The sequence below is a fragment of the Chrysoperla carnea genome, chromosome 2, assembly GCF_905475395.1.
Source record: "Chrysoperla carnea chromosome 2, inChrCarn1.1, whole genome shotgun sequence".
NCBI classification, from domain to species: domain Eukaryota; kingdom Metazoa; phylum Arthropoda; class Insecta; order Neuroptera; family Chrysopidae; genus Chrysoperla; species Chrysoperla carnea.
The window spans coordinates 6,190,612-6,204,494 of record NC_058338.1 but is presented as its reverse complement, the minus strand read 5'-3'; the positions used below and the strand labels follow the sequence as shown (position 1 = coordinate 6,204,494).

General features: G+C 29.9%; 2 protein-coding genes across 2 annotated transcripts; one reads left to right on the top strand and one right to left on the bottom strand.

Annotated features, from left to right (window-relative positions):
- Nucleotides 1-5,811: 5,811 nt before the first annotated feature.
- Nucleotides 5,812-9,464, bottom strand: LOC123292348 (lysosome-associated membrane glycoprotein 5). The gene is made up of 6 exons (XM_044872972.1): nucleotides 9,075-9,464; nucleotides 8,857-8,963; nucleotides 7,222-7,386; nucleotides 6,437-6,556; nucleotides 6,276-6,369; nucleotides 5,812-6,178 (listed from the first exon to the last, which is right to left on the bottom strand). The coding sequence occupies exons 1-6, from the start codon at nucleotides 9,112-9,114 to the stop codon at nucleotides 5,817-5,819; spliced, it is 888 nt and encodes a 295-aa protein (XP_044728907.1). The 5' UTR covers nucleotides 9,115-9,464; the 3' UTR covers nucleotides 5,812-5,816.
- A 1,454-nt stretch (nucleotides 9,465-10,918) lies between these two features.
- LOC123292349 (macro domain-containing protein CT2219-like) lies at nucleotides 10,919-12,941 on the top strand. The gene is made up of 3 exons (XM_044872973.1): nucleotides 10,919-11,302; nucleotides 11,371-11,539; nucleotides 12,557-12,941. The coding sequence occupies exons 1-3, from the start codon at nucleotides 10,952-10,954 to the stop codon at nucleotides 12,907-12,909; spliced, it is 873 nt and encodes a 290-aa protein (XP_044728908.1). The 5' UTR covers nucleotides 10,919-10,951; the 3' UTR covers nucleotides 12,910-12,941.
- Nucleotides 12,942-13,883: the final 942 nt, after the last annotated feature.

Below are 13,883 nucleotides of genomic sequence, written 5' to 3'. Positions count from 1 at the left end.
ACAAAATAACTTTCAAAAGCTTTCACAATTTCACATAGATTGTAAAATCCGCGTAAAATACAGCACTGAATGAACATACAGCTAATAAAATAATGATAAATTAAATAAAACCGTCTTGTACTGCAATCTCTTGCGAATTTTATTCCCAACGGAGATTTTGAACGAGTACTAGAATTCGAAAAACAAATTTTCATTTTTTATCTTTGATCTTTGATGCTTGATGATTTATACAAGGTTTGTGCTAAAAAAATGTGTGTCTTTTTTGATGCATCAAAGCAATGGATAAACCAGATTGAATTGGAATAATTTTAAGACATTTGAAAGATTTAAAAACGGTTTATACACATACAATAAAATCAATTTTCAAGATGTCCCAAAATTATTTTTACACGGTTTGTTTTTTCCCAGATTTTTTATAGGCGAAATAAAAATGCGTTTCAAATTTCTCTTTTTCTTTTTCATGACTATTACAAATCAAATATATTCACCGCTTAGTTAATATGAATGCAGCTTTCACAAAAACAGCTTTGATCATAGATAAGATATTCAATGAAAGAACTTTACCATAGATTCAATATTTAATTGCGCGTAATCATGAAAAAAATTTCGCCTATGAAAAAATCAGTAAAATAATAATAAAAATCTATCAATTATACACAATAAGTATAACAAAAGTGTAATAGAAGATGCCTATCATTTAAAATAATAAAAATCTATCAATTATACACAATAAGTATAACAAAAGTGTAATAGAAGTTGCCTATCATTTAAAATACTATAACAACAAAATGTGTTTACATTTTTTATATGATAATTTTTTTTATTAAATACATTTCACATTGAGTTAACTAATAATATATTTTATTTAAGAGATTTTATTTATTTATTTATCATCTAATTAATATATATATTTATATTTTTAGTAATTAATAATAGTTTTTAGTATGGTATTTATAATATTTTAATTTCTTTTTTTTTTTTTTTGGAAGACCGTAACGTGGCAAATGTACATTATAATCATTATTTTAATTTATTAAAATTTTTTCTAATGTGACATAAATATAAATTGACATTTGGAATTTTAGGATAAATTTGAGTGTGAGATAATATTGGAGAGCCGTAAGATTTATACGTCGGAATCCAAGAACAGTAAATGAATCTTTATAAAAACTCTACAACTACATTGTTTAAAGCTTACTTACAAAAGATAAAAACAAAAATTTGTGTGATCATGCCCAGGGAGTCGGAGCCACCTCTTCTTGGAGGTGGAAATGAGAAGGGAATCGGTATAGGGATAAATTCTAAGCAAAAAGTGTTATTGAATATATTTCGAAAGGTCGATACTTTCCGAGCTATTGGCGATTCAAATTCGGAGTATTTAACGTCAAATAATGGAAAAATTTGACGTTTCAAGTCATTTGCATGAAAATTAACGGAAAACAAAATTTATCGGACCTTTCTTCTTATGTTTTATTCGGTACAAAAACTCATGAATTTACCACGGGAACTAAAATGCTTTAAACAAGCTTTAAACAATGCAGTCGCAAAGTTTTTATAAAGATCATCGACTTTTCTTGGATTCCGAAATTTTAAGATATCTATACCTTACGGCTCTCTGTAATAAGTAAACTAAACTTAAAAGCCTTTTTTATTTGATTCAAATGTTCAGTTTACTTAATAATTATTACTACACATACGATAAAAATTCAGTTTTGTTTTGCACATTCAAATGAGACACGATTTTGAAAAAAATGTGCTTATTATTAAAAATTCTAATCCTAAAAATATGAATATTTATTTATGAGTTCGAAATTCTTTGTTACCAGTGTTTTTTTTTATCTTAAAATAATGGTAAGAAGTATCAGTAATGTTCTACAGACAAGAACTGAAGCGAAAGAAAAGGGTTCCCCCATCGATAGAAACGCAGATTGTTTCACTCATATTGGGGAAGATAGCAGCTTTACGTAAAACAAAAAGTTCTTAATATTAAATACACACATAAATCTATGGTGCTATCACGATTTCTTAAATTTCAGGCCAACATTTAAACAAAATACGTTTTTAAAGCACACAGTTTAATTTAAGTGGTCCGATCTTTTAATTCTGATTTAAAATAACTTATTTTTAGCAAAAATATAAATTCGAATCAATTAAATTGTACTATTAGGCTAGAAAACACATTTTAGTTCAAAACGTTGGCTTCGGTAAAATAACTCAAGTATAGTTCCGTAAAGCACCGGGTCAAATGCTGGATACCATCTGTTTTCAAATTTAAATTCTAGTAGGGTATGATTAAACAATGAATAAACACTAATTGGTCGTGGAGGCCATGAAGCCGTTAGAGTGGAATCATATATATCCTCCTCCAAGAAGATGCTGGATGAATGAATATTGGTCCCACTGAACCAATTTGAAACTTCAGGTATATTTTTTTTTTATTAAATAAACCGAATATCATCTATACCAAGGTTTCAATAGAATTATTTACAACAAATATTTTGAATAAGAAAGAAATTTAACATCGAAGCACAATACAAATATATTTATATAAATGAAAGATTCAATTTTTATCGTATATGTAATACTCCAGTAACTTTATACATCAGAGCTTGCGTCAAATCCGCTAGTTCTGATTTTTTGCAGACTTGTTTATGATGCTGGTTCAATGAACAATCCAAGTTTGTGACCTCGAGCACCGAACGCAACTTTCTTTTTAATAAGCTTCGATTAAACAGAAATAAACTGACGATATCTAACTCAATTTTTTATTCAGTAAGAAAAACCTTTTAAGAAGCTATTACTTAAGAGGTTTTCCAGGAAAAAATTATAAATTTTGAAAGTGTCTCTCATTTGTACACCTATTGACTCCGTATGCCCCGTAAGTATTCTTAGTACACAAATTGGCTTTTAAACTTTTATCTCCTTTCTGTAAAAAGAAAATTAAAGTTAATAAAGTTAATATAATATAATTTTTACTTCCTAACTGATCCATACACATCCGGTCGTATTCAAAACGAAAAAACGACAGAAAAGCAATAAAAACCACTTTGTAACATCGTTGACACATGTATCTTCACACAAGAAGGTTCCTTGAGTTTCTCAGATTGTGTCTGTGGAATTGCTTTCCAAAACATTGCTATCGAATTGCCTAGAATATGATAAACAATTTCGTATCGCAATTGAATTGCTTTCATTTTGGTTCCGTCAAATAAATAGCGATCTGCTCGAGCAGCTAGATGAAGAATGATCGAAAGATCTGTATTATTTAATAATGCATCAGAAGATGATCGACCACAACAGGTCAATTATAATGTCTACAACGCGGGTAGATTACTCAAGCAAATGGCTTTTGTTTGATCAAGTCCCTTTTATTCTTATAAAATTGTTCAATAAATTAAAATAATTTTTAATAACATTTATACACTATATAATATTAAATATGATATTTACATTTCATGCATATAATTAATAATTAATAATTTAAAATATTCTTCTTAAATATCTAACAAAGCTAATAAAATAATTTAACACAGAATACTTTTTGACTATTAAGTTTTAAACAAATTTCCAGCCATTTTATATATTTTGTTTAAAGCTTAGTATATTTAATTTTATTTGTTTTTCATTATCTTTTGTTTCAAATTCCAAATATGATTAGCACCAAAATTATTTCCATGATGTAACAAAAGCTTATAGAGAGCAATGTCCGAAAACACAGAGGTGCAATTTTCTTTTCTTTAGTTAAACAAACTTAAGTCTAAAAAGTCTTAAAATTATTTTAAGACTTTTATTAATATTCAAACTATTTAATGAATTTAAGTACAATACTAAATCGTTAATCCAGACAATGAAACAAAACGTACCATATGGATTAATGAAATAGTACTTTTTAATTTTCTAAGTTGTAGTTCTGTAAAATCCATACGTAGGGATTTCAATAGTTTGATTTTTCGTCACTCTTCAACTTTAAACGAAAAATTAATTATTCAAATTCAATTTTTATTTTCTCAATCTTCAAGAAAATATTGATTAAACTGTATCTGTCAAATGTTTAATAATTATTTGATAACTCAAATGTGTTTTTATCCGTAAAATTTATTTTAATTTTTGTATTGGAATCTAACAAAAGGAGGCATGACACCTGGTTGTCAAAGTAGAAACTAATTGGTCATAATAATGTATTATTTATTATGTTATTTTTAAAATTTGTAACTTTATGTCAGCCATGTTGTTTTAGCCCCGCCCATATGTCAGTTCCCAAATTTTGTGAGCAAATAATTATTTAGATATGTATCCATCAAGTGTAGACATCTAGCAATGACATTTAAACTATTTATTGCAACGAATTATATTTAAGAGTCTCCATTTTTGAGTTACCAAATTAAAAAAAACGTATATTTATATGTATTTGTAAATTTAATAATTGAAAGCTTTATTAAATTGTAACTACAGTAAATTTATTTAGAGGTATCATTTTTTTTTTTTTTTAAATATTTAAATTTTTAATAATCTCAAATACTTTTTTTACTGCAAATAGTAATTAATTTTGAATAGATATTATTCATTTTTAACAATTTGAATATAACAAGGACTTTTTTAATGATATGTTTTACGTTTAATTTGTTTTTTTTTTTTAATAAGTATATTGCTTTTGAAAAGTAAAAATTTATTCATAATTTAAGATTCACAATCAGTCGTTGTAGGACCAATACCATTTTCTTTTTTATATTAATATAAATACACTGAAATTTTAATATATATAAGGTAATTTTTAAATTTTATTCGAAACTGAACTTGTTTCTAAAAGTCAATTATCCGATCATTTGGAAGAAATATTTTAAAGTCTTATGATAATTCGAAAGAGGGAATTAGTAAATTATAAAAATTAATGAAATATGTAAAATCAACGGAAGACGAAAGAACATATATATTTGTCAAAAAGTCAATGATATCTGTTATAGACTGATATAAAAATAGACTGACAATAAAATGACAATCAGATGTAGGTCTGTAGGTTCTTGATCAACCTACATCTGATTGTGATTTTATAAAAGGACGTGAAACTCCAAATTGGAGCTATAAGCGCCTGTGTCTGAATCACGGCTCCTATATGGGCGAGGTATAATCATCGAGGCCGTTGCGTACTTTGTACTGTACAGCAATGACCGAGGACAAACCCCCCTCAGATAGGCGTCTTTTTTCCTTCCTCTCTCTCCACTCCAGTTTATATATACATGTTCTTGAGGTTGACATTGTATGATGGGTTATAGGTACTTTTATTTGCAGTTTGCAATAATGACACTCATTAACAGTTGGTCATAGAGAAATGACAGATAGAAAACGCTATCCTGTTAGTGGATGCGATATGGGGAAGCGAGAGAGAAGACTGCCAGTGAATTCTCCTGTGTCCTTGGCTAATAGCCAATTGGCTAATAGTGTCCTCGGCTGACACAAGGGAGCTTACTCAATTCATCAAAAATTACCTTATATCTAATTAAATTGTTTAAAAAAAATTATATTAAATAAAAAACTTCTTTAAAAACATTTTGAGCGCATGCATTATTTTGGAACTTGCGCATTTAACAAAATAAATTTTCTTTCAAATATTATAAAGTTTTTACCAAACTTACTAATTAGTTAAATTTCTTTATTTTAAATCACTTTTACTAATTATTTTATTTATTTTGTAAATTCAAACAATTCCATAACTTTTTTTTGGTATCAAATAAATGGGTTTTGGACTAAACTAAATATTTTAAACCCAATAATCACATAAAAGAAAATATTTGAGGTTAGATCCGTTTACGTTAATAATTTTATTCCATTGTATTGTATTGAACCTTTTTAATTTTAAAATACCTAAATAGCCCATAACCGGTAATAGTACCTAAAACTGCTAAGGCTAAAGTTGATCCAACGGCAATTGGAGCAGTTTCATCACGCATATATCCAGCTACACTACATTCGAATTGTGGTCCGAAATCATTTGTACTTTTATACATGAATGGTTGAACTCGCAATTGGCGCAAATAAAGGATCCCTTTAAAGTAGGCTGCTTTTTCATTGGCAGGTCGTAAGGTGACTGTTTTTTCATCTTCACAAGTGTACGATTTACCAACCGGTGTAGGGAATAACATGGCACTATGTTCTTCACTTGTTGACAATCTTATAAGTTTACCTGAAAGTAAAATAAAGTGTGTTACCTCAGGATAAAAAACTAATTAAAGTATTTCTGTATGAGCCATTTTGTTGGGGTAAGAAAAAATTATACTCACTATGTTTGCGATCAATCATATGCTCGAATATTCTATTTTCTGTATCAAATACCAATTCCACTTTGTCTAAATACCATCGCTCACCGCCAGGTGTCTAAAAATAAAAAATTTAATAATATTATTTAAATGAATTTATTATAAGTTTATATTAAATAACTTACTTTTTCAAATTTAAAATTCAATACAAATCCTGGCCATGCAATACTCATTATAGCCTCGTCTTCATTTCTATCACAATCACCAGTAACTTGAGCATTTTCTGGTACAAAAGCATCTCCTTCCTAGAATTAAGAAATATTTCATTGGAAATAAGAAATAACTACCAAAAATTAACAAAAGAATTAAGAAGAGAGTTTGTTAGAAAGAAGTCACTCACAAAATTTAAAGAATGTATTCATCATTTAAAAAAAAAAAAAAAAAAACCATTCAATTTTCGGTTGTCTGTTCGTCTGTCTGTCTGTCGACACGATATCTCAGAGACGAAAATAGATATCAAGCTGAAATTTTGAACAGCGTGCTCAAGACGTAAAAAGTGAGACCGACTGCGTAAATGAGCAACATAGGTCAATTGGGTCTATAGGACCCATCTTGTAAACCGTTAAAGGTAGAATAAAAGTTTAAATGTAAACTTTTGTTTTAAACATTTTTTCGTAAACATCACTGTTCACTCGTTAGGGCGAAAATTATCAGTCATGTATGTATGACACGTATGTATGTCTGGATATCTAAGAGCGGCTATCTCTCTTTACTTACATGACGTGAAAAAACAAAGGATTCCGTAATCAACACTGTCTATACATGGTATTTCAACAATTAACTCAGTCAATTGTTTGTTTTCACTTGTTTTAATATTATCATCTGACTTCTATCCCTATTGTTTATCCTTTCCTTATGTATGATAAAAACCTCAACCTAGCCTAACAATTTGTACTATATGGCAAATTACCTTGACTTCACCATCGGTGCTCGTGTACTGAATACTAATTAATGCATCAGTTCGAATTAAAATACATGTTGCTCCACTGTTAGCAATTACTCGATACAAAACAGCTGATGTAGGCGCTTCTGTCGTTGTTGTACTTGCGGCTACTTGTAAACTTTCAATACTTCCCTAAAAATTAAAACTTCATATTATTATTCACTTTAAGTCCTTGTTTTTGATTGTTATAAACCGTCAGAGGGGTATTTAAATATGATTTTGACAGAGGCGTACGGACAAAAGAAATATAACAAGATGTTTATTGACTTTTTCAGGAGACCAAATTAACTATTAACACCTAGACAACAATTCGGAAAGGTGGATTTCTGCCTGTTTTAAAGATAACTCGTGGTTAGACAAAAGGATATTGGTTAAAGTTTTCAGTCACATAATTCCCGTTCATCCATTCACGTCATAAACAATTTTCGGTGGACTTAGACCTATGAGTCTGATAAACGGAGATAAATATATAAAAACGTAGAAAAAGCGACTAACTTAATAAACCGAGCATCTCAAAAAGTTAAAATGTGATATTGGATTTTTGAAACTGAATATGGAAACTTCAAAAAAAGATAATAATTTAATTATCCATTTCTTTATCCCATTACCTTATGAAATGAAAAATATTGAATTATATCGATCAACCGCCCAGAAGATGATGAAAGAGTATTTTCCACATTTGCACATATAAAATTTTACTTAAAACAGCACCATATGCTGGGACTTAAAACAATTGAAAATATTTCGGACTAAGAAAATTTATTCTAACATTGAACACTAGATAGATAAATTGGAATGGACACTTTATCCGTAAGCATTGGATTATGATCCATAAAGAAAAAGAAAACAAAGAAAAATCTAGAACAACTTGATAAGGAACCAGAAGAAAATCGGAAAAAAGGAAACGAATGGGACATTATTAAAAACTATGATGATTAAGAATATAACCAATCATCGAATGGGAAAGTTCATGCCCACGCGAATCATTTATTTGCGACTTCAAACTACTGAGTTGACCTCTACTGATTTAAATATGAAAATGATTCGCGGGACACCTGATAAAAAGTTCATTTTTTAACTACCGCGGTGCTGCGATCTTACAAACATTCTCGGATAAAATAGATACTTTTATAATTTGTTTTTTCTACGGAGATAGATGTTTATACCATCTTCAACCGCTATTAAAGTGCCTCCTATAGTTTCTGGGAGTCGCGAATCGCTCAATAGAAATCATTGACCTACTAATGTGAATAACCTTTTTAATTCATAGATGGCTCTTCGAAAATCAGATATACAATTATATAATTCAAAATACAGATAAAAGGATTCAATAATCAAAATTATACCGCCTTTAATTCTCTTATTTAAATAAAAATAAACTGTACTTTTCAAATACGGCTCTGCAAATATGAACTAATAAACATTATAGCTTAATAAAATAACCGATTAATATTAATTGAATCAAATTCTACATCCAAATACACTTACTTAGCTTAAGTGAGAATGTATTGCTGCTGTATTGCGCATACCCATGTAAATATTTATATGGCTTAACAAATAATCTTTAAATAAAAGGCAAAAAAAACTTTTTAAAGATCTTACCGGATATTGAGTACTACTTGGTGTTGTCGTCATATATTTTGTGACCCGTGGTTTTCGAGTTGTTAAATAAGGCAATGTTAAAGCAGACACACATGTAAATAAATAACCTAAACACAAACAAAAATTATTCATAGATTTTACTGTACAGTTAAATTGTGTAAAAAAACAAGTTTTCATTTTCAATTTCAACAATAGAGAAAAATCTTAAAAGTACTTACATGCGAGTAAATATTTAACGAAGAAATTAATATGTGTCATTGTGTGTCTTGTTGTTTTCTAGTTTTCCTTAAGGGGAATAATTGTTAATAATAAATGAAAATAGAATTTTCATTCGCAAGCATATGAAAAAGGTGCAACAATTTTTTTTTATAGTATGTTATAACTTCTTTTTAATGTCGTTTTTTCTAACCACCAACACAAACTTGCGCGTTAAGTCGATCGATAAGCACAAAATATGATATTACATCTCGAGCACGCGCTTCCGAATAGAGATGTTATATATTTATATTAAATATAATAACTGTTGATCTTATTTTATTATTATTGAATGTTAAACAAGTGTAGTGCTTTATAACTAAACGGTCAAAATTCTATTTATTTATGTTTTATCATTGGCAATGATCTCGATTTTTTATTGATATTTATGAGACATGACTTAATTAATTAATGGAATAAATGGAAATCGGGAACTTTTATTTATACATTACAAATTATTATCAACAATATTTTATAAGAATGCTTCTTTTTTTTTTAATTAATGTGAATTATAGGCAATCATTATTACACAACGAATGCAAAATTGAATAAAACTAGGGATTTCCATAAAACTTTATAAATACATTTTTTGAATAACAAAGTTTCCAAAAATCATAAAAAATTCCTAGGTCACCAGGATCTTTATTATTATTTTATCGGTCAAAGTTGGCTGAAAAAAAAGATGAATCATATAGGTTATCTTTTTCAATTGGATATTTCAATCTTGTAGTTTATAATAATACCATAAAAATATAAGGTTGACGATGATATAACAACAAATTTTTTTAATTTAACCGAAGATCCATCATTTGATGAACAGAGACGACTATAGTTAGAGTATTGATGATTGAAGAGTGGTATCTATATTATCAAATTTATAAGCCTCACTTGCACACAATCTATATATATAAGAATGGAAGCTGATCGATCTTAAACCATATCTCAAAAACTATTCGACCAGTTAACAAATGCACCATGATTGGGTTTTAATGAGCGGCTAAGTAAAGTGGAGCTCTAATCAAGGTGTATTTTCATGATGCCGCTTGACGTTGAGTTTGAGCGTCAAATTAGGTCACGTGGTCGGTTTAGGTTTATTAATAAACTTTTTTGTCACTCCTTCTTACAATTTGACGCTGGGCATCATTCTATTTGTTTCAGCTAGGTGGATTCCTAATATGACGCTCAAAGACAGCGTCAAGCATCATCATGCAGTTACATCTTTTACAATTTGACGCTGCACATAGTTCAATTTTTTCAGTTAGGTGAAATCCAAATTTGTCGCGTCAAGCGTCATCATGAAATTATATACCTTAAAAAAACAGGTAATCTGTGGTTTTAGTGATATGATCTCTGGGTTTTTTTTTATTATTTCATTTGGCAACCCTATTTTAAATATTAATCGGAATTTTTGCATTCAAAAACATAAAAGCGAAAAAATTTGGAAAATCATTATTACAATCAAATTCTTAATCTGATTTTTGTAAGTTGTGGGTCATAATGACCCAATAATGAAGTTTTTAATAACATCAACAACAAAAGAGTTTTTTCGGGATTTTTTAAAGGATATCTCTTAGAAAACTATCAAAATATCAAAAGAGGAAGTTCTATTCCTCAGTTAAACACAATAAACATCTAATGTCCAATAAGTATAATAATCAATTTTAAAGACCCTGTTTCATGATGTGAACCAATTTTTTTTGTTTGTTATAAAATTCTTACAACATGAATATAGATATAAAGATGATGTAAATAGTACATCGTCTATGGTACATCGAATAGAAAAATTCCACTAGATACGTTAAAAGTCAACAAAAGTGACATTATTCGTATTTTGAAGGTTATGTATTCTAAATTACCGGGTTATTTTACTTTGACATTAGGGTTAAGATCAATTATACATTTTGGAAAACATTTTAGTACTACAGCTGCCAAAATGACGCGATGGCAAGAAGAAAAACAACGATATTTAGAATTATCAATTGAAGAAAAACGAAAATTATACACAACAAAAAATTCAACTGTTCTTTCAAAGATATTACCATGGAAAGCATACTTTGAAAAGAATGAAATACAATCATTTACGAATTTTCCAAAAGATGCAGGATTTATTAAGCCTACGTTAGATGAAATCAGGAATATAGAATTAGCGAATAAAGTTTCTGTTTGGCAAGGTGATATAACAACTTTAGAGGTATAAAAATAGACGATATTAGAAATTTCCAATCGATTACCAAAAGTGATTTAATATTTTTTTTCTAGATTGATGGAATTGTTAATGCTGCAAATAACTCATTGCGTGGGGGTGGTGGAGTTGATGGTGCCATTCATAGAGCTGCAGGACAAACACTTTTAGAAGAATGTATTTCATTAAATGGTTGTGAAACGGGAAAAGCGAAAATTACTGGAGGGTATATGTTACCTGCAAGATGTACGTAAAGTTTATTTTAAAATTTATTCAATTTAAATGCTCAGAGGGTCAAAGGTAGCACAGGACTGCCGTACGTCCTTAAATGAGCTGGCGGAACGAATGAATATAGACCTGGTATTGGTACCGAGACACATGGACATTCCAGAAAATTGTGAAGCCAACGAGCTTGCCAGAAATGGCACGATGCTGCCGGACACAAGCATCAATAAATACCCGGGAGTTCCATTTGCGAACTGCAAGTTACTTCTGAAAGACGATATTCTGAAAAAGGCCAATCTTAGATGGAGGGAAGAACGTACTTGTATTACTACAAGACAGATATGGCTTCTGTTCGCAAAGTTTTTGCGGCTATCACAGGACACTGGCTGGGCGCCAAGCATGCTGAACGCTTAGGCCTGGCAGTGTATCACGACTACTGCAGGAGCTGTCACAGTAGTGACGAGGAGGAGATAATGTTTCATCTTCTCTGTCATTGCCCAGCTCTTGTCATGAGGAAATGGACTTACTTGAGCCAGCCTCTCTTTGTAGACCTCTCCGACCTAAAGTCAGTCGACGTCAAAGCCCTCCTGCTGTTCTTAAACAGCTCCAAATGGTTCATGGAGTAGTGGCCGGGGATGGGCCAACCCATTTACGGTATCACTACGGACCCTATGCTCTAAGTGTGTCCCACCCCAGGACAGCCACTCTAACCTAACCTAACCTAATTAATTACTCTCTTAATTGATAGGAAAGGTACACAAATTTTTGTTTTATATAATAATATGCTTCGTCGAGTTTCAACATCTTTTAATTGTCTATAAATTTTGCTAGACATTTTTATAGATTCCGAATCTAACGAGCCATTACACGTATTTTGACGACTCTTATCTCTATATTTCACCAATTTGAATTTGTTGACTAGACTATTGTTTTGAAACATGAATGAATGCAATTTCTGTATTTTTAAAACGCAAAGTTTCCAATTATGCGCGATACAGTTAAGTTTCAAATTAGATTGATTTGTTTTTTTCTTTCTAGATATAATTCACACAGTTGGTCCAATCGGTGAAAAACCAAAATTATTAGAAAGTTGTTACACAAATTGTTTAAATCTTGCTGTAGAGAATAATATAAAAACAATTGGATTTCCATCAATTTCAACGGGTGTGTATGGATATCCCATGGAGAAAGCTACAAGTGTGGCGTTAAATGCTGTAAGAACATTTTTACAAAAAGGCAAGAATGCTGATAAAATTGAACGAGTTATATTTGTTGTATTCTCGAATGATGATTTACAAACGTACCATCGTTATATGCAAATTTATTTCCCATTAACTGTACCGGAATCAGATGAACCTGTAGAACCAAATCCTGGTCAGATTAAACTTTAATTTCTTTTTCTTTAAACATCATATTAGAAATTTTTTTTTCCAAAATAAATTTTTATAATTGTTTAAATTTTTTTTTCTTATTTCAAATTTTCAATTTTTTTAATCTTTTGATTCTTTTTTAAAAAAAAGCATTTTTAAGAAAATTTTTGGGATGTTGGAGTAATTTTAAATTTTCTCTAGTTGGACACTTTCAAAGACATAATTTGTATGCCTACTAGAAACTTATCGATAAATTTTTGAGTTCATGTACTTTATAGACCGTGGGACACTACGGTTTTTTTATTATGATGAATACATACTTGAAACTTCGTGAGTGACTTCCTTTTGACGAGTCTACCAAACTTTACGATTTTTTTCGAAAAGACTGCGCTTTCAATTGAGCATAATGACGTCATATTTGAGTTATTGTTCTGAAAAAACGCATCAGCGCATTTTTTAGTTTTCGTAAATGAACTTAGAACCCCCTTGTGTGGCGCTCGGAACTCTTTATGGTGCTTGCTTTGCTTTTTATGCGTTTTATTTTTGTATCAACGGGTTTCTATAACAATTTTTTAAATCAAAACCAATTTAATCTAAACTCTGTAATGTTGTCGCTTTAGGCCCAAGCCTCACTGACCTTAAACTAAATACGCCTCTTATTTTATGGCAAACATTTAAGGAAGTACAGGCGATAAGAATATCTCTACGTAGAAATGTAATGGTAATCATCAAAAATTATTGTGACAAAGAGCGTCTTTAATACGTTAGTGTAAAATCAGTTCGTCTTATTTAATGTTCAATTGAAAAATTAGGACCCGGAATTATTTCCTCCGTAGATACGAAGAACCTACACTAGACCTTAAAACAGTGTTTCTCAAAGTGGGCGCTATAGATGTACAGGGGGCGGTAAGGCGAATTTTATAGAATAAATATAAGGTCCACTAAACGCTAGAAATGTGTTTTTCAAAGTGGGCGATAGCGACCCTTTGAAGGCA

Coding starts and splice junctions, on each gene's coding strand:
- LOC123292348 (XM_044872972.1), bottom strand. CDS start 9,114: ATGACACATATTAATTTCTTCGTTAAATATTTACTCGCAT. Junction 7,387..8,856: donor CAAGTAGTACTCAATATCCG/GTAAGATCTTTA, acceptor TTTAATTTTTAG/GGAAGTATTGAAAGTTTACA. Junction 6,557..7,221: donor GCACCGATGGTGAAGTCAAG/GTAATTTGCCAT, acceptor TCTTAATTCTAG/GAAGGAGATGCTTTTGTACC.
- LOC123292349 (XM_044872973.1), top strand. CDS start 10,952: ATGTATTCTAAATTACCGGGTTATTTTACTTTGACATTAGGGTTAAGA. Junction 11,303..11,370: donor GTGATATAACAACTTTAGAG/GTATAAAAATAG, acceptor TTTTTTTTCTAG/ATTGATGGAATTGTTAATGC. Junction 11,540..12,556: donor GTATATGTTACCTGCAAGAT/GTACGTAAAGTT, acceptor TTTTCTTTCTAG/ATATAATTCACACAGTTGGT.